General features: G+C 39.3%; 1 protein-coding gene across 1 annotated transcript in view; it reads right to left on the reverse strand.

Moving 5' to 3' along the window:
- Nucleotides 1-24,329, reverse strand: part of FLT1 (fms-related tyrosine kinase 1) — a 175,156-nt gene that overhangs the window by 130,252 nt on the left and 20,575 nt on the right. The window contains exons 4-8 of the mRNA XM_005877272.1: nucleotides 10,185-10,309; nucleotides 6,359-6,521; nucleotides 6,120-6,256; nucleotides 3,209-3,383; nucleotides 2,125-2,242 (exon numbers count right to left, since the gene is read on the reverse strand). Of these exons, the coding sequence (XP_005877334.1) occupies nucleotides 2,125-2,242; nucleotides 3,209-3,383; nucleotides 6,120-6,256; nucleotides 6,359-6,521; nucleotides 10,185-10,309 (718 nt within the window). The remainder of the gene's footprint in view (nucleotides 1-2,124; nucleotides 2,243-3,208; nucleotides 3,384-6,119; nucleotides 6,257-6,358; nucleotides 6,522-10,184; nucleotides 10,310-24,329) is intronic.

The following is a 24,329-nucleotide window of genomic DNA, read 5'->3' on the forward strand; positions in this document are numbered from 1 at the left end:
CGGGAATCTAACGGCAACCTTTTGGTGCCCAGGACGACTCCCAACCAACTGAGCCACACCGGCCAGAGCCAGATGCGATTTTTAGTCTGGGAAACACTTCATATTTATTGGCAAAGAGAAGTAAGTAAGCTGAGGGAGACAGAGAAATGATGGTTCAATGTACCCAGAAGGGCTCTGGTCACCATTGTGACTTAAGTAGTAACCCAGAAGCACCGGGCGATTCCCTCCAAGATATTTTCCATGAGGCTCCACCAGCAATACAAGGGCCATTGTAAGTCAGATCAATTAGATCACTTCTCCAGATAAAAATAAAAATAGACTTTCCTATTGTGATCTCATGTGGAGTTCTTATTAGCTATATAAATGGTCACAGCAGTTGTCCCTTTCAAAAACTATAGTGAAATCAAGATTATCAAGATTTTCCCCCTGAAGAATAGTTAAGGCACAAAACTCACAAACAAAAGGTATAAACGTTTTAAAAAGTTTAACTTTAAATATAGAATTGATGCCTCGCTATCATGCAGCTTCCTACATCACTGAGACCCAGGAGGCCTGAGCGGGGCCTGGCTCAGCCACTGCACTTGAGCACCTGGCGTGCCCGTGCGAGCCTCGGTTTCTCCAAGTTTTCTATAGAATTCCTCAAAAATCTCTTCTAACTTTAAACTTCTGTAACCTCATTAAACTGGAAGGTTCTTAAAATGAGCAGTTTTTAATCTGTTAGGAGTTTATTGTGTTCTGTGTAAAGGTATATAATATTGGGCGTGGTTTTACTTCGTATCCATGCATGTGTCACACAGTCCTGCAAACACATTCCTGTTACGAATGGGTCTCAGTTCCCAAGCATTTAAAATGACTGTGCTCTGTTTTGTGATTACAAATATCACCTTAGTATTACTGTAAAGTATTTCCTATTAACAAGTCAGTATTTTTGAAAATGGATTGATTTTCTGTTTTGTTTTAGGTCCTTGCTACTTAGTGACTGAAAAAATTGGTACTGCTTAATAGATGGGGATACTCTCAGATGAGGAAAGAAGGAATGTGCCTCCCAGAGAGATACATTAATATCTTAGATATTAGGAAGCCCCCTCCCCCAATCTCTCTTCTACTGCAACAGCATGAAGAGGGATACTCTCATATGAGGAAAGAAGGAATGTGCTTCCTAGAGAGATACATTAATATCTTAGATATTAGGAAGCCTCCCTCCCCCAATCTCTCTTCTACTGCAACAGCATGAAGGGGCATAGAACAAATCTAATTTTCTCTTTAAGTGTCTGTTAACTATTTGAGGAAACTGAAAATAAACACTATTTCATATGATAATGAAAGCAAAGTAATCTCTGGTTGAGGAGATTCTAAAATGGCACCACTTTTATATTGTTTGGACTGTTTTCCTAATTGGTTTTGTACTATACTCTTTGTTTAAAATGTAATAGTTAAAGCCAAAGATATTGGCATTCAAAAGTGCTTTAAAAATGCCTGCAGATTTTAAACAGATTACATTGTTTTACATCAGGTGCTGCTACCACAAAAAAAAAAAATCGCTTAAGGAGTTTCTGAATATGCAAACTTTGAGCCAAAAAAAACGTAATTAGTTCAAGTAAGTGCATTTGTCCACCCCTGCAATGGAATAAATCTTGACTTTATTAATGTTTGTTTGACTTTAAAACAAGACTGGAATTTTCACCCAGCTGTATATAAAAGAATTATTTTCAGATAATAAGAGAATTATTATCCTCGCCACAAGGGTCCACTTCTCCAGGGTTAATAGAGCATGTTATTTATTCAGGAGGCTTCCTAGTCATTGCCAACATGTTCCGTTCAGAGGATGCTGACATCATAGGAAGGTTTAGAGATGCAGAAATTTAGTCAGGGTGAATGAATGCCTAAACTGCAATGAGCACTCAAAAAACCCTAATCCCCGCTCCACCCTGGCACAGGACCGCTCCTCCCTCTAGCCCTTCCTGCCTGCCACACTCCCAGCCAGACTCAACACAGTTCTTAGCTCTCCACTGCTGTCCTGGGAACTGATCTTGATTATTTTTAGGAAATCAAGCCAGTGAGCTCCTGCATTTTCAGACTTACAAACCTTATCATGAACTGATAGGAAAATAATTTCAGTCCTACCATGCCACTTCTGGCCGGGGAAATGCCCTCACTTTCATCGACAGCCGGTAAGACTTCTTGCCAGCTACAGTTTCAAGCACCTGCTGTTTTCGATGTTTCACAGTAATGAATGGTTCATCTTTGAAAGGAAAAATGATCAATATATTAGAAAAGACTATATTTATGTAAACAAAACAAAAACACTAACTCACTCCTTCATTAAAGAAGGGTCTAAGCAATGAATAAAAAAACAGCTGAATTACGGTCAAGCTTATCAATGAGCCCAAATAGTGATCAATGAGTAAAATAACTTAAAAGTACCCTAACTGGTGAAAAACTTTCAAATCAAGTGGTTGCAAGTCCCAGAGGCACAAAAGCAGTTTCAGGCGAACAGAGAGTGAAACACCTGAAGGGTCTATATCACAACAACAAAAAATTAAAAAGATACTTCTAAACATTCCCCCAGCCATATGAATACAATGAAAGTTGCTCCAGTCACCCTAAAACAGCTAATTTTATATAAAAAAACACCCGGAGAAAGTCAAAAGAGTATGAAAGGCACTGATAGAATTGTTCCCTAGTTTCTGCTCCTTACACTGTTTTTCTTTTCAACACTGGGGATGAATAAGGTTTTTGAGGGTTCTAAAGAGCATTAAGTATTTTCTTAAAAGAATTTGCCTATTGAAATTGAGCAAAAATATTAGGATTTTTTTAAAGTAAAACCAGAGATAAAAAAGCATCAATTCTAAATAATTTATCGCACTATATTTTTATTTCTCTAAATTACAGTAATACCTTAGAAATTTCCTTCTGAAAATAAAGGTAAAAATGATCCTATTTTTCTGTTTTGTTTATAAGCAACACTAAATAAAGGATTTCATATAGCTTTGAATGTGACCTAACTGAGTAATTATTAACCACAATAAATTTGTAAGGAAAAGATTCTCTGTTCAATTCAAAAGTATTACAAGAGCACCTAGTGTGATTTGCTTTTTGGCAGGGGGAAGAGGTGACAGTGTTCCTGTTGGCCAAAAGAAAATTTACTTGGTATATAGAACCCTCCCCCAAAGCACAATGGCTAGAAAGCAGAGCTTGAGTTGCTTACCATATACAAGTACTGAGGTGTTCGCAGATCTGTAGGATGGGCCACTTGTCACATGACAGGTGTAAATGCCTTTGTCTTTGCTCTGCACTTCGTTAATAACAAGAATACTGTAGAATATATTGCCATGGGGACTGCTTTGGTCAAATCGACGCCTTATAGAGGCGCTCTTATTTGTCTAGAAATAAAATGTATAACAAATTAGAAGTAGTAATTGTTCACCCTTAAAGTGGTAGCACTTCTCGGATTATTACCGAGATCAACATTTGATGCTGAAAAGCAAACCCACCTGGAGCAAAAGGTTTGGAAATTACATCTCTGTCTGGTTATTTCAAGTATGTGCACAGTGGCATTTTTCTAAGGACTTCCTCTTCTTCAGATGGACTTGCACATACATCATCTCAATTGTTTCTCACCACCACCCAGTCAGACTGGCAGGATTATTGTCCTTTTACAGATGCACACTGAAGTGTCAGAGACACCGGCCAAAGAAGGCAAAACTAGGTCTTTGAGTGGAAATCTAGTCTTCCCTCCAGCACACACACCCCTCTAAACAGTCACGTATTCTCTAGGCATAGATCTCACACACAAACGCAGGCAATATCCTTAGCACTGATTTAATGACAGTGTTTTTCTTAATAAATCACCATGTGAGTTTTCTTCTGCTTCCTTACTTGAATTGAAGGAAAAGATAGTGAGTCCTGGCCACACCTACTAAGGTGTAACACTCCCAGCTTCATTATTTCACCATTTGAAGAATGCTTGCCCATTTCTGCTAAATCACACTAAATGGATCAGGGGACATGCAAAACCATCAACATGGTCAGCCGACACTTGGTGGGTGCTGTCTCGTGTTTGCTTCAGGGGAGACCTAGAGCAGGCCTGGAGTCCGCACTGTGACCTGGCCACAGTGACCGCTCTGGCTTTGAGAAGATGAGATCACATTGCCTTTTCCTTTCATTGTTCCTTCCTCTCTCTCTCTCTCTTTTTTTTTAGCATTACATGTTATAGCACATAATATGTTATTTCCTTCTCTCAATTCTTCCTCATGAGAGGGCATGGAAAAAAGACTTTGGAAACTGTCCAGAACTGATATTTGTGTCTTGAACTTCTCTCCTCTGTGTCATGTTTAGTAATTTCTACCCACCTATCCCTTTATTGCCTTGTTGAAACAGACACACATTTAAGTCATGTTTTTCATTCTCCGCAGTAACGAGGGAGAAAATGTCACTCTCCAACATCAAAAATCCCCTGAACTAACAGATTGAGGGGCTTTCAGCAACTTCAGTTTTGGAGCTATTACTCTCCCTTTGAGAATACTTTCATTTCCAAGTCAGAGTACTATCGATGTCATTTCTGCCTTGGAAAACAGCTGACCCTGTGTTTCAGAACTGAGTTGTCCAGTACTGAGCTACCAGTCACATGCAGCTATTTAAGTTAAAAGTAAACAAAACTAAAAATTCAGTTCCTCAATCACACCAGCCATATTCTGGGTGCTCATAACCATGTGTGGCTAGTGTTTACTATATTGGATGCAGAGATATAGAATATTTCCATCTCAGGAAGTTCTACTGGACAGAGCCATTTTAGAAGGTTATTGTCTTTCAACAGATGTATCATCATTTTCTTACTTAGGGTAGCAACACTAACAGGATAAAAGTTTCTCTCCTCTTGGTATTTATTCAGAATATTTGATTGATCAAGAATATTCGATTTCTATCAAAACCCAGAAAATATTGCTATAAGTCAGTGATGGCGAACCTATGACATGCGTGTCAGAGGTGACACGCGGACTCATTTTTTGGTTGATTTTTCTTTGTTAAATGGCATTTAAATATATAAAATAAATATCAAAAATATAAGTCTTTGTTTTACTATGGTTGCAAATATCAAAAAATTTCTATATGTGACACGGCACCAGAGTTAAGTTAGGGTTTTTCAAAATGCTGACACGCCGAGCTCAAAAGGTTCGCCATCACTGCTATAAGTCATAGCATTTCTATTTAAATGAAACAATACCATTTTCTAGAAAATTTTTTGGCTAATGTATCCTTAATGTGTCCCTACAGGGCACTTGTTACACCTTTTTATTGCTAAATTATTCAATTTCCAGGGCGAGAAATGTTGATGAAAAACAATAGCTTGGGGCGGATGCATTAAACTTTCGCACATAATTTAATCATAAGTGAACTTGGTGATTGGGTGATCTGAATAGCATAACAGATGACTGTACTTGGGATATGCCACATAACTCACACTGATACACAAGAAATGGGGGCTGGACCTACTGTCAAACATTTCTGAACAGTTTATCATAGGTTCTCCATCTACACATTTTTAAAGTAATTGTTTGCAAGGATGTTTAACTTGTGTAAGGGAACCCAACTCCATCTTCATTCTTCTCATTTTTCTGAAGGACAGAATTGCTCTTTGTCACTTAGCAAATGGAACACTGGATGGCTGGGTTGTATTATCTTTTCCAAACATGCTCCAATCAGGAGCCTGACTGTCTGCCAGTATCTTAAATGAATGCGCTGACAACTTTTTGTTGTTGTTGTTACAAAAGATAGTCCCTGCCTGGCATTAGTGATAAATTTCTCTCTCATCTCTAAATCCTAGAGAATGGTTTCCAAGGATGAAACAATCCCTTTTTCCACTCAGAATCATGCAATAGAAATACCAGTCTATACACTTCAAAACAAAACCTCTGCACATCAAAAGACCATATCTATGCCTACCAGATTCATGAAATGCCAGGCCAAAAAAGCACCCACCAAACCCAAAGCTTCTTTATTGACTCAAACTGCCATAGGAGTCAAATATTCCAATTTCCCCACTGCAAAAACACAGTGGCATTTCACTTACTAAAAATAAATACTATCCTACAGAAGAAATAGAAAAATCGGTCACTCACTTCACCAGGGTAAGTCCATTTGATTTGAACTCTCGTATTGAAGGGTGTGGTGACAGTACAGTTGAGGGTCAGAGTCTGACCTCTGAGTAACTTGACAGGGCTTGGTGGGCTTATTTGGACATCTGAGATTGTAGTGGCTGCAAGTATAAGAAATAACATGTTTTAAAATCAAGGTTTCATTAAGCAGATTAAACCCTGAGTATTTTGGTTTATGTTCTCGCCATTGGAACATCACTTACTTTGTCGATATGTGAGATAGTTTGTCTGGTACAAATGTCCGTTGACAGTTGTCTCACAGGTCAGAAGGCCTATTTCTTCGTATGTTGCATTTGAAATTAAAAAGCCCTTCCTACTGTCCCAGGTTATTCTTTTTCCATCAGGGATCAGAGTATGAAATGGAAACTGTAAAGGAAGGAACACGCTTTAACAAAATCATATTAACACCGTGGCAGTAGCGTTCATTAGTAGGTTTTGAAAACATAATTTTCATCTAAAATACAAATAGCACAGGTAAAAATCCAGTTTATTATAAGCGGGCCTTCAGTTTTCTTTACATGTAGCAATATATACATTTATTATGATAAGTTAGAGTAATTACAATAACTGATTATCAGCCTTAGCAACAAGCTGCACCTACCTAGGATGGGCCCAGTGGTCAGGTCAGACTTCTAGTGTGAGCCTGTGTCTCTTTGGCCTCTGAGAACCTTAGTAATAAACTGGCCTGATACTCAATAGAGAAACCAGTTAGTGTTTTTTTCCACTGGGGCTGCCAGGATATCCTCATGAATGTCTTTATCTGTTAACAAGCTGTAACTTGTCCTCCTATTTCGCATGATTCACTAGAGGCGACAGTCTTTAAAGGACTGGATCCCTCCAGATCCTCCAAGAGTCAGAGCATACACGGGGTTGTTATTCTGAGAAGGCCAAAGGCATTGACTGCCTCTGGAGGGGGACCCCCCCACCTCAAGCTGAGTCTGCAACAATGAAGACAGCTGCCAGCAGATGCGGAGGCCGGAGGCACTGTGATGGCTGGAGTGCTCTCCAATTCTTTGAAGTGTTCCCAAGCACAGTGAGTCCAAACAGAAGAGAAGAATCCAGGACCTGATTCTCCCCTTATGCCTTCTTCTAGGCCCCAAGGACTTCATTTTTAAAGACTATCGTATAAACAGTCTGCCTTGGGATTAGACGTTTTAAAGGATCATTGCTCCACAGAGGGGCCCGGCCCAATGCCCCGATGCCAGGTTGCCAGCCCCGTGCAGGGGCAGTGCCTACCCTCTGACTGCCTCTATTGTTTGTCCCAACTTGGAAAGGGAAAAAACCAGATAACCTAGAGGAAAGGCCAAACTGCCATGAAGAAGTTTCGAATCTTTTCTATCTTCTTTAAAAAAGGACCCCTTACCTCACTCTATCCATTTATCATTTGTTTATATTACTTGCTGAAGAAGCTAATCTGGCTGGGATTTGTGGTCCTGGGGCTGAATTTCTATCCCCAAAGTCACCAGTGCCTCTCTCCCAGGGAATGTCTGGATATGCAAATATGTTACCTGAGTGTTGCTTGGGTTTGGAATGAATGACTCCTGCTTATGAAGAACTGAAAGGGACTGAGGGTGCGTTTTATGTTTTAGTAAATCAGTATCTCTCTGCAAACCTAGGGATGCTTTGCATTCAGTGGGGAAAAACAATATTCTAACTTAGTGCAAACTATTAAGGGAAAAATTCAGAAAAATTTAAGTCAGGGATTGAAATCATGATGCTTTAAAAATACGTGAAAACAAGCATGTGCTGAATCTGAGAGATGGGTTGCTGGCGGATTTCCTCCGCACAGCTTAAAAACAGTAAAATTCCCTCTAAAGTGTTTATCTTGTTCCAATCTATCCGTTACTGCCACCAGTAGGGTTTCTTATTTGTAGTTGACAAGAGCTAAAATAGCAAAAGATTATGTAGCTCGTCAGCTGCGGCAGTGGCTGCACATGTTATAGAGGCAGGAGAAAGAAAGGACTGACAGGGAGGCCGGTGTCCAGCAGGTAATGGCTCTGAAAAAGCAGGCACAGGAAAAGGAGAGGGAGCGGGTGGCAAATTGGAAGAAAAGGCCCAATAAGAGAAATGGAAGGGACCTTACATTAATTTCATGTCAGCATATATATGTAATAGGTTAGATTATTTTCAGTAAGTATGTGTCAAACCAGAATCCCTGTTAGAGCTTTGTTCATATTCTCTCTCTCTCTCTCTCTCTCTCTCTCTCTCTCTCTCGCTCTCTCTCTCATTGATCTTAGGTAGAAAAACAGAGTAAACAAACTCCCCCCACCCCACAAAATTTTACATGCCCTGTTAGGCTTTGTTCATATTCTCTCTCTCTCTCTCTCTCTCTCTCTCTCTCTCTCTCGCTCTCTCTCTCATTGATCTTAGGTAGAAAAACAGAGTAAACAAACTCCCCCCACCCCACAAAATTTTACATGTGGGAATTTGGGAATGTTCCTTGCAGCAGATCTGCATTAGGAGCAAAAAGCAGGGGGCTTGCATGAAACACAGAAGTTGCATATCAATCACATAGCAATTAACATATCAGACTAAGAGGAGTGATGCCATGCTATTGAAAACAACTTGGTAGTAATCCGGTATTGAGTATTAAACTGCTAGATTAAATAATAAAAACGCTCACTCTTGATTTAGGGCTACTTGCACCTGGCATTGTTCCAAGTGCTTTCCATAGACTACCTCCCTTGGCTTCCTAACAGCCCTGTGAGGTGGGTGCTGCTGTAATTGCTCCCATCTCTGAAATGAGGACACTGAGGCAGAGAGAGGGTTGGTCACGTGCCAGTTTGTCCAGCGGGTGAGTGTAGGGCGGTAAGAAGCCATGCAGGGGGGCCTGTGACTTCCTCCAAGGCACAGTGAGGACACTGAAGAAGTCTGGATACGGGTCCCTTGGTAAGAAGCCATGCAGGGAGGCCTGTGACTTCCTCCAAGGCACTTACAGTGAGGACACTGAAGAAGTCTGGATACGGGTCCCTTACTCTCAGTTTTTTTCTAAGACCAATGGAGTTAGACTCCTCTGCTATTTTCAACTTGGATTTTATGTTTTCTGGCAAAGATGCACAGATGTAATAGAAGCCCAAACCTGTCTCTGATGGACTGTACTGAAGGCTTAAATGAACAATGTAGGAGAGTGAATGCAAAGGAAGAAGACAGGGAGATAGATACCCCATCACATTTCACTATCCAAGGCCCATAGGGGACACTGCAAGTCACCCTAAACTTCTCCTATTGACCATCACCACACAGGCTAGTACACCCTGAGTAGCTACATGTGGTGGGACAGTCTTAACTTTTTCTCTTAAAGCTCTAAGCTCTCAGGATTCACGTTTCTGTGTGTGTGTGTGTGTGTGTGTGTGTGTGCGTGTGTGTGTGTCCTGGGGCTGAATTTCTTAGTATAGGAGCTTTTATTCAATTCTTAGTCTTAGTGTATTCCTAAACTCCTGTAGCTGGTGAATTAGCGGGACTGCCATAGTTTAGCGTTTGTTTTTATTAAGTTCGAACCTAAATCTTTTTTTCTTATCCTCACGAACATCTTACAACATAATAGGAAGAAAAATCTCATTTATAACATTCTTTTCCTGCCCCCCTTGCCCCCAAGAGGCCACGTTTGGATGCCCAGCAGGAGCAAAGCCTTTTGTTACCAAGAATTTCCTGGCTCAGGCCAAAGGTGGGAGCTGGGGTGGGCGCCTGCCTGACAGCTCTGTCTTTAGCAAAAACCTGGATTCACCACTCTGCCAAGTTATCATTTGTGTAAGCTTTTTCTCATCTTTGCAGACATTTGGATTTGTGGCAAGTACAAAAATTTTCATGATTTTAGTTCTTTCATTATTCACATTGATTTTTGCTTAAGACATGATCATTTTATTCCATTTAAATACATGCATGGTATAACATGTAGCACTCATGCTTTATGGTAAAAGGGTGTGATTTAAAAGCCCACTAAGAAGCCCAATTGCCTAAGGAAAAAATTAATTAATTCACTATGCTCATTTGCAGTAAAAAAATTCTGAGAATAGCATTGCTCAACTTTACCCTTTTTAAAGTAACAATGATGTCAGGTGATGTAACCCGGCAGGGAATGACGAACGGCCTTCCTTCAGTTATATTTATCACTTCAGGCATTTCAGTGTGCATCTCCAAGAAAGGTCGACTTGTATCTGAATGAGAAGAAAGTGGAGAAATTTATGTATATATCAATGATTATATTATAAACATCTAGACCCTGTAGCTGGTGAGGCAATATGGACGCTGCCATAGTACATCATCCCATAATGAAATCCACACATTCTCTGTAATTCTTCTGGGGACAAGAACGAGCATCAGATCCTATTAGAAACATCCTCACATGTACCATTCCCTTGCCCTTGGAAATCCACCAACAGTGATCTCTTCAGGAGTTACTGTGTTGCCATCTTCCCTTGGTTTCAGCCTGAGATGCCCAGATGAAAAGAAGTCTGATGTTAAATCTCTCTGGACCTGAAGGAACTAATTAGGCCCCCACCTGCTTGCTGGAGATGAGGAAGCTCATTCTGGATGCTGAGCGGAGAATGAATTGGAGAAACTAGACGGTAAGTAGGGAATGGTTGCCTAGGCTCAATGGTGGCTCCAGTGATTGCTATGGGTTGAACTGTGTTTCCCCAAAATGATACATTCTAATCCCAGTACTTCAGAATGTGACCTCATTTGGGTCAAAGGAGGGTTATTGCCAATGTAATTACTTCAATTAAGTGGGCCCCTGGTGCAATGTAACTAGTGTCCTTATAAAAAGTTGGCTGTTGAAGACCGACACAGGGGAGAATGCCATGTGAGGACAAAGGCAGAGGCTGGAATGATGAAGCTTTAAGGCAAGGGAAGCCAAGGACAGCCAGCAACCACCAGAAGGTCAGAGGCATGGAAGGACGCTCCCCTTCAGGTTTCAGGGGAACATAGACCAGCTGAAACCATGATTTCAGACCTCTAGTCTCTAGAATGTGAAACAATAAATTCCTGTAATTTTAAGCAAAAAAAAAAAAAGGTGCCATTGCTGACATTGTGGCAGCCCACTGAGAATGGGATGGTCCTTAGAGAGACCCTATCATCGCAGCATACGTCTTATGCCCCTAGATGCCTAAACCATTCCTACTCATCCTCTGGGAAGCCTTGCAGGCTAGCCCCTTCCTTAACCCCTCTCTCTGCCCCAGCTCATCTTAGGAGCTTTCCAACATCCCCAGCATTCTCCATCACCACACTTCACACACTGACACTGAACTGGCAGTTTAATTCTCTGGCTACACATTGGATGATGAACTCCTAGAGGAGAGGAAATAGAGGCAAGATTGCCTAATGTGTAGTAAATGAATGAATGAGCCAATAAATGAGTGAAGGGCTGTATGGCCCCATCACTTTATAGATGAGAAAACAGAGGTGTAAACAGATGAAACGAGTTGTGTGGACATGAACAGAGCCAGGCCTGGAAGCAGTTTCTCTTTGGGACTAGATCACCAGCCTTCTCTTGAGGGAGGGCTCCCCAGGGGAAGGGCTGTAGGTGGCAGTTGTTTTTCAGAGATATGGCTGATTTTCGCATGTTCCAGGGAAAGTATGTGGCATGTCATACTTTCTAGACTTAGAGGAATTCTGAGAAGAACACAGGACAGCTTCAGGCCAGGGCCTTTCAGAAGTGGACAATCAGAGGGAGGCAACAGATCATGGTGATTAAAAGCACACACTTTACAACCTGAGTCTGAATCCTGGCTCTGCCCCTTACTAGTTGTGAGACTTTGAGTAGATCATTTTACCCTGCGTCTCACTCATAAAATCTACTTTAAGGGGTTAGAATGAGGCTTACATGAATTAATGTATGTGCTTAGAATAGTGCCTGGCAGATTAGTACTATATATGTGTGAGTACTATTATTATGAGAAATTTGAACTTATTGGAAAGAGGGGGTTAGGATATATAAAAATCACAAATTATGTTCATGATATTAACTATTAACTATTAAAAGTTATATATTCATAAAATGGCACCAAAATAAAAGACAAAATTCATATAATAAAATGTTAATGATTATCTTTGAGTAGTGACTTCATAGGTTATTTTCTCATTTACCTTCTGTATTTGTCAGTTTTCCTAGAATGATTGTATTACTTTACAATAACATTAAAAAAATTTTTTTTAATTGATTTTAGAGAGAGAGGGAGAGGGAGAGAGAAATATCGAGAGCGAAATATTGATCTGCTGCCTCCTGCATGCCTCCTACTGGGGATTGAGGTCACAACCTGGGCATGTGCCTTGATGGGGAATCGAACCTGCAACCTTTCAGTGCAGAGGACGGCAGCCAACCAACAGAGTCACACCGGCCAGGGCTATAATAACATTTTCAATTATTGAATTTAAGTCTCAAATTATAAAGCACCATCCATTTTTTACTTGAGGAAAAGTATAAAATTTGCATTTGATTTAGTTTTGTCCAATATAATAGAATGAGATATTAATCATGACATTGAATAATTATGTCTGTTTAGGAAAGCTCAAAGTGTGCAATAGCATATGCAGGGAGGGAAAGCTAATTAACAAGGACAAAGATTCATTATCAGCACGAAATTCGTCTCCTAAATAAATTTGCTGAGCTAGACAATCAGGCAGAGGCTATTGGTATTTGATCATTCCTTCCCTTCCTCCTGTGAGTCTATATTTTGTCTCCTTTGTGAGTCCCAAGGTAAACACAAACACCAGGAAATGGTTTAATTCATGTAACTAAACTGTAAATCCTTCACATTTAATTTACTGTCTCCTTAAGCAACCATTTTCAACCAAGGACATTGGCATAAAAGTTCCTGCAGGAAATAGTAAACATCAGCGTAGTCACATCTAGGCTAATGAATGCCAATCCCAAATGAAAATAGAAGCGGTCCATTCAATGTGCCTTTGGCTTTCTTCTTTTTCTTTCTAAACACTTGAATTTTACTACAGCTATTGCCCTTTAAAATTCAATACCGATGTCAGCACTGGGCCCACTGCAATTCTGTTCAAAGATGTCAGAACCAATGAGTTGTGTCCATCCTAACATAATTCAAAACACATAATTTGTATCCACTGTGTTTGCAAATGAGCTCATGACTAGATACACACACACACACACACACACACACACACTCACAAACAATATTCTCTGGGCTTATTAATAGTATATTTCCTCTGCAGTTTGCTTCAAGGAAGGGCTAAGAATGAACTTGCCTGACATATTAGAATACAAACATTTTTTGTTTTGCAGGATCATAGATACAGAAGAGGTCACAGTTCCATTAATATCACCAGTAAAACCACTTACTATTCCCATAGGACACATTTGTCTTTGTCACAAAATTAAAAATGACTTCCAAACCCAGCCACCACTGCAGAGTGGTTTCCTGAGACCAAATTGGCTAGTTGTTGAAAGAGTGAGGAAGAGCTACTCCAAAGATTGCCAGTGTCCCAGCGGCGCAGACACACTGTCACCAGGGACTCATGCCAACACAGCGAGGTAGAGGTCACGCCACCCTCCCCTTCCTGAACTATTGGAGCTCAAAGCAGTGACAGGAAACTGGCACAGTCTATGAGGTTTTCTCATCCAACGGGAGTATCTGGGCTGTCATCCTTCAAAACAAGTGGGCTGGGACACCGGGGAAGATCAGACAGGGACCCTTGCTCAGAATGGGATTACATCTATTTTTTAACATGTTTTCTTTCTTCCTTTTGAAATCTGTAATACTCTGGCACATTAGGGCACACAGACAGAGGCCCCAGTGTGCCATCCTCACTCTACTTCGTTTCCCACTGTCATCATCTCGGAATTCTTCTAGTAGGTTCAGAGCAAGTGAGCGATCCAAAAAATTCAGGGAGCTTTTCTGACTTGAGGGGTTCAAGAGTAAATATCTTGTTTACTAGCACTTTAAAAAAATCTTCCCCCGAGGATATGCTTGTGTGTATGTGTTTGTGTGTGTGTGTGTTTAGAGAGGAAGAGAGAGAGAGAGAAATAGAGAAAGAGAGAGAATCATCAATCAGCTGTTTCCTGCTTCCCTACCAGAGATCAAACCCACAACCGAGGTATGTGCTCTGACTGGGAATCTAGTCTGCAACATTTTGGTGTACGGGACAATGCTTCAACCAACTGAGCCACCCGTCTAGGGACCAGCACTTGTTTATTCCTATAATATTTATAAATATTTCCTGATTTCTTTTTCCTTTAATTTTATTTTTCTTAACTTTCAGTTGTGGTCATAAGGACTCCCACTTATTTGAAAAGAGTCTTAAATTTGTTGAGGATGAAGTGAAGAGGACAATTAAGCAATTAAGCAATCCCATGAAGAGGGTTCTATCTAGACACAAGAGTTTTCACATCACACAGGTCTTTGTGTTGTAGACTATTCCTAGAGCCCAACAAGAGTTTGTTAGCTGGTGAAATGTTTCATTTGAAATGTGAGCCAAAAAGGTGGCTAAAAAGCAATTTCTTCACTGGAGCAACCACAAGAAAGCTGAAGTAGCTATACTAATATTAGATAAGATAGACTTTAAAACTAGAAATGTTAGAGTTTTCACGTCACACAAGTCTTTGTGTTGTAGACTATTCCTAGAGCCCAACGAGAGTTTGTTAGCTGGTGAAATGTTTCATTTGAAATGTGAGCCAAAAAGGTGGCTAAAAAGCAATTTCTTCACTGGAGCAACCATAAGAAAGCTGAAGTAGCTATACTAATATTAGATAAGATAGACTTTAAAACTAGAAATGTTACTAGATATAAAGAGGGACATTTTCTAATAATAATAGGGTCAATCAACCAGGAAGTTATAGTAATTATAAACATATATTTAACTAACAACAGAGCACTGAAATACACATCAGAAATGAAGATAGAATCTTCTATAATTTAACAATAATAGAAGATTATAGTATCCCACTTTCAATAATGGGTAGAATAACTAGAAAAAAGATCAAAATGGAAGTAGAGGACTTGAACAACATTAATAACCACCCAGACCTAACTGACATCTATAGAATGCTCCACCCATTATAGCAGGATATACATTTTTCTCAAGGGCACCTGGAACATTCTCTAGGATAAACTATACGTTAGGCCATAAAACAATTAATATAATACAAATTATGTTCTCTGACTACAGTGAAATAAAATTAGAAATCAAATAACAGGAAGAAACCTGGGAGACTCACAAATACGTGGAATTAAACAACTAATGAATCAAAGAAGAAACTAAAAGAGAAATTAAAATACTTTGAGATGAATAAAAATGAAGACACAACACACCAAAACTTATGGGATGGAGTTAAAACAATGTCTAGAGGAAAATTTACAGCTCTATGCCTAGATTGAAAAAAGAGAAAGATCTCAAATCAATATCCTAATTTCCACTTTAGAATTCTATGTAGAGAACAGCAAACTGAAGAAAGCCGAAGGGAGGAAATAAAAGATTAGAGTGAAAATTAATGAAGTAGAGAACAGGAAAACAATAGAGAAAAATCCACCAATGATTCTCTCTCTCATTAATGTTTCTATCTCTCTCTCCCTCTTCTTTCCTCTCTAAAATCAATAAAAATATATTTTTTAAAATGAATAAATTCAGAAATGAAACAGTAGAAATTGCTATCATCATTATTAAAATAGAAAGCAGTATAAAGGAATATTCTAATTATATGCCAACAAACAGATAGCAGATGAAATGGGCAAGCTCCTAGAGAGACACAAAACTAATGCAACAAGAAACAAACAACTTAAATAGACCTATAGGTAAAGAGATTGAATTAGTAATTAAACTGCCCACAAAGTAATCAACTGCCCACAAAGAAAAGTTCAGGCCCAAATGGCAAGTGAACTATATCAAAGAACTAATATAAATTCTGCACAAAGTTTTCTAAAATATAGAACAGAAGGGAAAACTTCCCAATTCTTTCTATGAGGCCATTATTACCTTGACACCAAAACCAAAGACTTCACAAGGAAACTACAGATCAATGTCTTTTATGAATGTGGATGCAAAAAAGCTCAGCAAAATACTAGCAAACTGAATATATAAAAATAATTATATGCTATGACAAGTGGAATTTGTTCCAGGAATGCAAGAATTGGTGTATCATCCAAAAATCAATCAATGTCACTAAAATACCATACCAATAGAATAACAATCAAACACCACATGATTATTTTATTAGATACAGATGAAGCATTAGACAACATTCAAATCCCTTTTTCATGATAAAAACACTCAACAGAGTAGGAATAAAAGGAAACTTCCTCAACCCGATAAAGGGCATGTACAAAAAAAAAATTAACAGCTAGCATCATACTTAACGGTGAAATACTGGATACTTTCACCCTAAGATTAGGAACAAGATAAGCTTGTCTATTCTTGCCACTTCTATTCAACATCATACTAGACCAGTGGTTCTCAACCTGTGGGTCGCGACCCCTTTGGCGGTCGAACGACCCTTTCACAGGGGTCACCTAAGACCATCCTGCATATCAGATATTTACATTACGATTCATAACAGTAGCAACATTACAGTTATGAAGTAGCCAACAAAAATAATTTTATGGTTGGGTCACAACATGAGGAACTGTATTTAAAGGGCCAGAAGGTTGAGAACCACTGAGATTCAATAGCTATTATAAACAACATTGCAATATTCTAGCCAATGCAATTAGGCAAGAAAAAGAAATAAAAGGCATCCAGATTTGAAAGGAATAAGTGAAATTTTCTCTATTCAGATGACACAGTCTAGAACTACTAAATGAGTTCAGCAAAAAATTGAAGGATCCAAGATCAATATATAAAATCCAATTTTATTTCAATATATTTGTAATGAACTACCTGAAAATAAAATTAAGAAAGCATTTCCACTTACAATAGCATAAACAAGAATAAAGTATTTAGGAATATATTTAACAAAAGAAGTGTAAAACTTATACTGTACTTTGAAAACTAAAAAAGTTGTGAAAAGAAACTAAAGATCTAAATAAATGAAAAGTCCAATGTTCATGGATTGGAAGACTTACTATTGTTAAGATGATCTATAAATTCTATGCAATTTGATCTATAAATTTCATGCCATTCTTAGAATTGCAGCTGACTTCTTTATAGAAATTGGCAAGCTGATTTTAAAATTTAGAGCAAGGACCGAGAATAGCCAAAACAGTTTTGAAAAAGGAAAACAAAGTTGGAGGACTTATACTTCTCAATTTCAAAAAAGTTACCACTAAAACCATAAACAACAGTGATTAGGACACTGTTGTACTAGCATAAAGACAGATGTATAGATCAGTGAAGTGGAACTAAGAGACCAGAAATAAGCCCATGAGTCTATGGTCAGTTGATTTTTTTAAAAAAATTTTTCTGCCTCCCCTGGCTTCCACCCCGGGAGAGGGGTGCTTTGCTGTGTTCTTTGGCAGAGCACATGTAGGATGGGATGTGGGGTGAGAGGGGAGAAGGACCCTGTCTCCAAATGTATAGCTAGACTCTCCGTGAATTTAACTCCTCTTATTTTCCTCCCTAACCTCAATCTCAATGGAGTTCCAAGTGTGTCCTCTGAAGCTGAACTGGGGAAAGGGACAGGATGACATGTATCAGCCACCCCCACCAGTGTCCTTTTTCCCTTATCTCTGTAGTCACTCAAGAACAAATATTGACTGACCATTGTAATAGACTGAATGTAAAACTAATTCCAATTCTCTGCCCTTTTCTATGCCCTTTGTAATGAGACATTCAGCTCCTCCCATTAAGGAGTGGAATCTCCCCACCCCAGTGAACCTGGGAGGGTCTGTGTCTTCACTGGCTTTGGTCTGGCTGAAGTGAGAGTATGTCTGTTCCAAGCCTGAGTTCCACTCACTCTCTTGGCCCCTCTCTTGATTTTCAACAGAGATGCCAAGACCATCCAATGGGAAAAGAATAGTCTTTCCAACAAATGGTGCTGGAGCAATGCCACGAAATAATGGAGTTGGATCTTCACATCACACACAAATATTAACTCCAAATGGATCAAAGACCTACATATAAGAGCTAAAACTGTAAAACTCTTAAAAGAAATTAAAAAGGTAATTCTTCAGATCTGAGATTTACCATTAGATTCTCAGATATGATCCAAGCAACAAAAGAAAAAAAATAGATCAATTGGACTTCATCAATATTTAAAGCTTTTGTGCTTCAAAAAATATTAACAAGAAAGTTAAAAGAGAAGCCACAGAATGGGAGAAAATATGTGCAAATTATATATCTGATAAAGGACCTATATCTAAAATATAGAAAATATATTTATATATAGAATACATTAAAATTTATATAATTTTTAGAATATATAAATATATCTATAATACATGATTATATAAAATGTATTGAAATGTAATATTAATAAATTTAAAGAATTTTTACAACTCAATAATAAAGACAAAAAACAAATTAAAAAATGGAAAAAGGATCTGAATAGACAGTTCTCCAAAGAAGGTATACATATGGTCAATAGCACCTGAAAAGATACTCAACATCATGAGCCATCAGGGAAATGCAAATCAAAATCACAACGAGATACTGCTTCATACCCATCAGGATGGCCAGAATTCAAAAAGTCATAATAACAAGTGTTGGCAAAAATGTGGAGGAATCAAAACCCTTATACACTGTTGGTTTGTGTAAAATGGTGCAGTCACTCTGGAAAAGAGTCGGGCAGTTCTTCAAATGATTAAACATATGACCCAGCAATTCCTTACCTAGGTATCTACGTAAGAGGATGAAAACTTATGTCTACATAAAAACTTCTAAGTGGATGTTTATTGGAGGACTATCCATAATAGCCAAAAAGTGAAAACTACTCAAATGTCCATGTACTGATAAATAGGTAGCTGAAATGTAGATCTACAGTGGAATATTATTCAGCCATATAAAAATACAAAGTACTGATAATGGTACCTTGAAACATTATGCTGAATGAAAAAAGCACATATTTATGCATTTTATTTAATAATAAAAGTCACATATTTTATTATTTTATTTACATAAAAAAATCCAGACTAGGCAAATCTATTCTGGTGGATTGGTGGTGGCTTAGGGCTGAAAGTTATTGGGGGGCGGGGGGAGGTAGCTGAAGAGTATGGGGACTCTTTGAGATACTATAATGTTCTAAGACTGGTGAGGATTGCATATATCTGTAAACATGCTAAAAACAATGAAATTGGACACTTTCTATAAATTGTATGGTATATGAATTATACCTAAAAATCTTATTTTGAAGAAAACAGAACTTTAGACTCTTTCTTAGATGTGATGACCCACTATTTTCTGAGCTGGAATAGTACCTGGAGATCATCCAGTGTGGACTCCTCACTTCATGGGCCCTTGCAACTGTTTTCTCCCACTCCCCTCTGCATCTGGGTGAGCAACTCACAAAAAGTGGGATTTTCCCCTGTGACAAAGCCATCTTGATTACTAATATGTCCTTCAGTTCTCCTTGGCAGCCCAGGTCAGTGGGGAACATAGTGAAGCATCTCTGTCTTCATTTAGATGAGAAGTTACCTGGCTGATGTGTCTGAGTATTATGGTCCACACGGAGTATAAAATTAAGTATTTCCTAGTGAGTTATCCTGATTACCCAAATGAATACCACAAAACTTCACTTGTAATTTACCGCTGTCACCACTAGTGGTGAATCAGTATCCAGATTCAAAAGTGAATAATCCCAGGACAGCTGGCCTAGGAACATCAGCTGCCAGTTTCTGCCTCCAGACAGCTAATTTACACAATATTTCTATTAAAGCAAGGTAAACAGGAAAAGGTCATTACATTTCAAACTCAAGATGCTATCCCAAACTAAAAAAAATTTAAAAACGCATTATTTGTGTGGTATAAAATAAGAAATTTCTCTTTCTAAAAAAGCTGTTTCCCAACTACCTACCTAACTTTAAAAAAGAAACATGTAGTTTTGCCTTGCCTCACTTTGAAGGCCCACTGGCCTACTTATAACTGTGGACTGGATAGCAAGGAAGGAGAAAAAGACAAGAGTTAGAAAGGAGAGAAGAAAACAGAGATGATGGGCCACCCTCTCTCTATCCTCTTGCATCTTCTATGAGCTGTTCCTTGAAATGTGTGCGGCTGTAGCAGGTGACTAGGGTGATCAATCATCTCAACCCAGTGTCTAGCATAGGCCGGACACACGGCACATAGTCAATTGATATTTCTGGAGAAGACATTGGATGAGGCCAAAGAAAGAAAAAAGTTAAATTAGGACATATCATGTGCCCAGCACAGCGCATAAAGCACAGTCCAGGAATTCAAGGTCCTGATGTTCTAGCAGCATGGTCAACACACGTACCCCCACTTACAGACCTTTCATGTTAGAAAAAAAAGCAGGTACTAAATTCTGCCTTGAGGGGGAATATGAACAGCATTTTAAAAAATGTGTAGATAGGATTTAAAGAAGTTAGTTGAAGATCTACATGAGAGTAGGGTACTGGGTAGATGGTAAACTTGACTAGCTTATAAGATCAGGGAAGGCAACAAAGGTTTCAGGCTTTCCATGCTTCCTAGAACTTTGCTCCCTGAGTGTTTACATAAAACTGCTTAGTTGATTTCTATGTTGACTAAGTGAATGACATCAGTCATATCTTCATCTTGATCAAGTAAAGCATCTCAAAAGGAAAGAAAGACAGGAAAGAAGGTAAAAAGAAAGAGGGAGGGGGGAAGAAAGGGAAAAAAAAGAAGGGAAGATGGAGAGATGGATGGATGGAAAGAAGTTAGAAGGAAAGAAGGAAGGAAAGAAGGACAGAAGGAAGAAAGGAGGGAAGGAGGAAGGAAATGAAAGAAAAAGGAAGAAGCAAGGAGCTCTGATGGACTACTACTTTTCCTTCTACTGCCAAGATTTTTGGCCATGTTCCAAGTCCTATTATTCCCAGCTCTACTTTTGAATCATATATTTGTAAAACTGTCAATGGACTTTTAAAATGTCCTAACATTGCCTCTTACATTACAGAAGAGGAAACTGAGGCCCAGAGAGAAACCTTCCCACAAGCACAGGAATTATACTAATGGCTGAGCCAAAACTGAATTCCAGTTGTTTGACCATTCTCTCTCCACCACACCAAAATCTGATCCTAATCCCCCCAAATGACTTGGGAGTGACAACTACACCTTCAAATATTCACAGCAGTGATAGAACTGGTGGCACAAAGACAGGGTTAACCTGGAATCTTCTGAAAGAACTTAGAAATATGAAACAACAAACTGATAAGTAATCCTCACACTTCCGCTTAGCTCTCCCTGACAGAAGGTGCTGGGGACTCTTAAGGGGCCTCTGAAAACCCTCAGAACCAAGAGCGCTCAAACCAGTCTCCTATTTTATGGAGACTCGAGATAAAATGCCTTCCAAGGACACAGTAATCCTCAAGGGCAGGGGCTTGGTTAGTCTCCTCTCCAGCCAGGACACGGGTTCTCTTAGAGAGCAGCCTCCGTACTGCCCATCAGGAGAACATTCTCTCCAGAGTGTGTGCAGTAGGGAGTCAGGAGCCAGGATTTTGTTGAGATCCTGCACTGACGCCCAGTGCCACCATGGGACTCAAGCTCAACTTCCCATCTAGAAAACGTGACAGGCCCTTTCCTACTCCTGAACTTGTGATTTGTGTGTTTTCACTGAAATGGGCACATGAGCATAGCACAGTGACATTCCTCTGGAGGCCGGGCAAGGCAGGCAGACGAGCGCAGCAGCAGGATGAGAGGCAGTAGGAGTGGTAGCAGGTGAGAATGTGGGGGCCGTGACAAAGGGGCAGTCCCTGCATGCTGCAGCCAGTTGTTGCCAAGTGGGAATTTGGGCCAAATGTGACTAGAGTTGCCAATCTTTAAGACAGATTTTTATGTAAACGCCTCTAATTATAAATACTGACAGCCAAAAGCACTATGCCTGTCAATCAAAATCTGGCCTGAACGCTTTCAGTTTGTAACCCTGCACAGAGCCCACTGCCCTCTCCCACCCCACCCCCCGCCGCCACACACACACACACACCCCCCCCCCACACACACACACACACACACACACACACACACACACACACACACACCCTTCAGTTTATTCTATACATAACGCTTGGAAGAAGTTGGCTGGCAAGCCCAGGCAAGGCCATGTTGGAAATAGCACGGGTTTGGGAGTTAATCTGGGTCCAAAACTTGACTTAATAATTTACAAAGTATGCCTTCTTGAACTTGGTATGGAATTTTTCCGACTTTCCTGTAAAAGAGACTGCTATTAGAATGTATCCCATTGGGTTATTGAAATGAAATGAGATGATATATGTAATGAACCTGAGCCAGTGATAGTGACACACACCGGGCCCGCATCGAATCTCAACAGTGAGAGGGCCTGGGGCACCCTTGTGCCCAGTCCCACCAGGTGAGCCCCTGTCCTGTGCTGGAATGCCTGGACACAGGAAGAACGCACCATCTCCCAAGACAGTCATTCCACTTTTGGATAGCTTTACATGTTAGAGAGCACTTCCTTACATCAAGCTGGAATCTGCCCGTCTTGAATTCTTTCATTCTTAGATAATAGTTCTGCTATCTTGGATTATAAAGGCTTAACCTCTTGTTCACCTAAGAAAACTTTGAAGGAGATCATCACAGTCATATTTCCTATTTTCCCACTCATTTTTTTTTTTACTTTTTAGATTAAACATTTCAGCTCTTTCATTGTTTCTAACCAATGAAAATAAGAAATCATCAAATTATTTTATGGTCACAACCCCATGAGGCAGGTACCCATTTTACAGATGATGAAATGAAGGTGAGAGGGGTTAATTTGCCTGGAATTCCTGTTTCCATTGTCTTTCTTGAAGTGTGAACTGAACAGTGAGACTGGCACCCCTTCTATTCTGAAAACTTTATATATGGTGTCTCCCCAAATATGTATACACACTTTGACAACTGATAGCTCAATTTTGAAAATTAAATGTATTTTAATAAACACTGCCTTTATAATTATTCAAAGTGTGTGTATGCATTTCTTTGGTATACTCTATATTGATTAATGCAGCCAAGACTGGGTTTTCTTGATGAATGTGTAGTCAATTAAAAGCCTGAAATCATTCTCACAAGGGTTGTCTCAGCCACAGCCTTCCTGTTACAATAGTAAACACTTACCCAATGCATACTGTAGGCCAAGCACAGAAACTAAGGGTTTTACATACAAGGACTCCTGACTATGGGAGGTGGTCAAGGCAGGAACCACCTTTTCTACCGTGTACTAGTTCTGTGACTATATGTATTATTTATATGACTAGCTCTATGAGCACGTTACTTAGCTGTTCTGTGAAAAGGAGATGAAAATGATAGTGTTACTTCACAGAGTGGTTGTGAGAATGAAGCTGTTAACATAAGCCAAGTGTTTAGAACAGTGTCCAGCACAGAGCAAGACCCGCTCGTTAACCATTATTCTTATGAAATAATTTGTAGCAATGCCTAACATGTATCGGAACAGGGATTTGAACCCAATTTGAACCCCAGATCACGTTGTTTTGACAACAGCTTATTAACTGATATTTGATGAAGGAAGGAAGGGAGGTGTGTTTCTGCTTTAGTAGTCACTGACTTTAAATAGCACAATGAGTATGCCAAGAGGACTGCCAAGGTAACCCGGCAAAAATGCATCAGACGACCAAACAACAAAAAATTTTAAATACTAAAGGAAGACTTAAGAGTATCCAAAGTGACCATAAAGACCAAAACGGATCACCTCCTTATCTCCAGGCAGGGCAGGTGCTTCATTATTATTGTTAAAGAAAGTTATAAAATGTCAGAAACTTAAAGCCTTTTCAGTTGAAGGCGATTTCTCCTGAAAAATTCCCTTGCTCATTTTTCTTAAAAGATTACTTGAAGCAGATTTAACAAAACACCTTTAAACCATAAAGTTTTGATGTACTATTTTTCATATTTCTTGCTTGTAAGGGGGAAATGAGAGGATACGGTCCATTTTATTGCCATCTTGAGATTTTGTAATTCTACCACAATTATTAACTTTTCAAAGTCTTAGGTTATGTCCAAATGGCTCATTCAAGACTACATTCATTCTGATTCTTTTTGAGTATGTATGTAGTTGTACCCAATGCCTGGTTATCTACAACTAGAGGCCCGGTGCATGAAATTCGTGCAAGGGCCTTGGCCCTGCCCCCTCCCCAACCA

This window comes from Myotis brandtii, unplaced genomic scaffold (assembly GCF_000412655.1).
Source record: "Myotis brandtii unplaced genomic scaffold, ASM41265v1 scaffold513, whole genome shotgun sequence".
In the NCBI taxonomy this organism is placed as follows: Eukaryota; Metazoa; Chordata; class Mammalia; order Chiroptera; family Vespertilionidae; genus Myotis; species Myotis brandtii.